The 1,070-nt window shown below is 51.5% G+C and overlaps 1 protein-coding gene across 1 annotated transcript; it reads left to right on the forward strand.

Moving 5' to 3' along the window:
* On the forward strand, nucleotides 1-308 carry CCOS01_17127 (uncharacterized protein; the record flags this gene model as incomplete). The annotated part of the gene is made up of 1 exon (XM_060465261.1): nucleotides 1-308. A coding segment is annotated over one exon (308 nt), but the record flags the coding sequence as incomplete, so codon positions are not given.
* Between the last annotated feature and the right edge of the window lie 762 nt (nucleotides 309-1,070).

Here is a 1,070-nt window from a genome sequence, read left to right on the forward strand (position 1 = left end):
GAGGAGGCATCGGTCAGTTGGGTGTGTATCAGTCTCAGGAAAGTTCTCCTGGTGCACCGTACGGCAGCATCATCTCGCCCACCATCCCCTTTTCCGCCTCGACCTTCTTTGCCAAGAGCTTGAGCTTTCGAGCGGGAGCAGTTGACCCGAAGCAGTACGCCCCTCAGTTGATCGACCTCATCAACAGCGGCAAAGCGCACCCCAGCTTCGTCATCAGCGCAGTCATTGGCATTGAAGATGCGTCAGAATACTATGAACGCTTCAATGCTAAGATGGAGACCAAGGTAGCCATCTGCTTTCCGGAGTAGGGAGCTCGGTTTCGCGAGGGTGTGCGTACGTATATAGGTAGAGCCAACGGTTCACATACTACACACAGATTCCATCGTTGACGTAGAGCCTCAGCTGAGGACAGGCCTTTTCCGCAATTCTCCTCGTAGGGCTCTTTTCCTTAGTAAAATTTGTTGGTCGTTGACCAATCTCACTGCCTCTCGATTTCGGGGCGGTCCATGGATGCTCACTTGCAAAGCAGAATAGGGAATGGAGGTTGGGGCAATAAGTAAGACTCTGTATCGAGCAAGTTTGGCGGGAAAGCCCAGCAAGCAGGAAACACGTGCTCTACTGATTAGTTGCTCTTCACTGCGAATCTCCTCAAAAGAGGCTTGGCTGTGTGTGAAGGTCAACATATCCTTGCTCGTTACCACATGCAACTCGAAACGCCATCAAGCTCACAGTCTCATGATAAAGCATGCAGTTCGAGATGCCGTCTCGGTTGTTTCTATCCTGATATGCTATGTTTAGATATGCCCGAGACATAACTGCAAGTGATAGGGTTGGAAGAATTAAATCCTGCTACGCACGGTTTTGGAACGTTCACCACCACTCTCTCCCAACGCGTGGCCTTTGCGATTGGATACGACGGTAGAATTTGGCGCGGGGCGAGTGCGGAATATTCAGGAAGGATCTGTGATTCGTTCCCATCCCACACTGGAGAGGAGGCGATGGTGTTCGGGCACCATGCCGCACTCAACGAGATAAGGTGTCAGAACTCATAGCTAGGCTTGTGCCTGACG

Source organism: Colletotrichum costaricense, assembly GCF_030867565.1.
Source record: "Colletotrichum costaricense strain IMI 309622 chromosome Unknown Scaffold_68.1, whole genome shotgun sequence".
Classification (NCBI taxonomy): domain Eukaryota; kingdom Fungi; phylum Ascomycota; class Sordariomycetes; order Glomerellales; family Glomerellaceae; genus Colletotrichum; species Colletotrichum costaricense.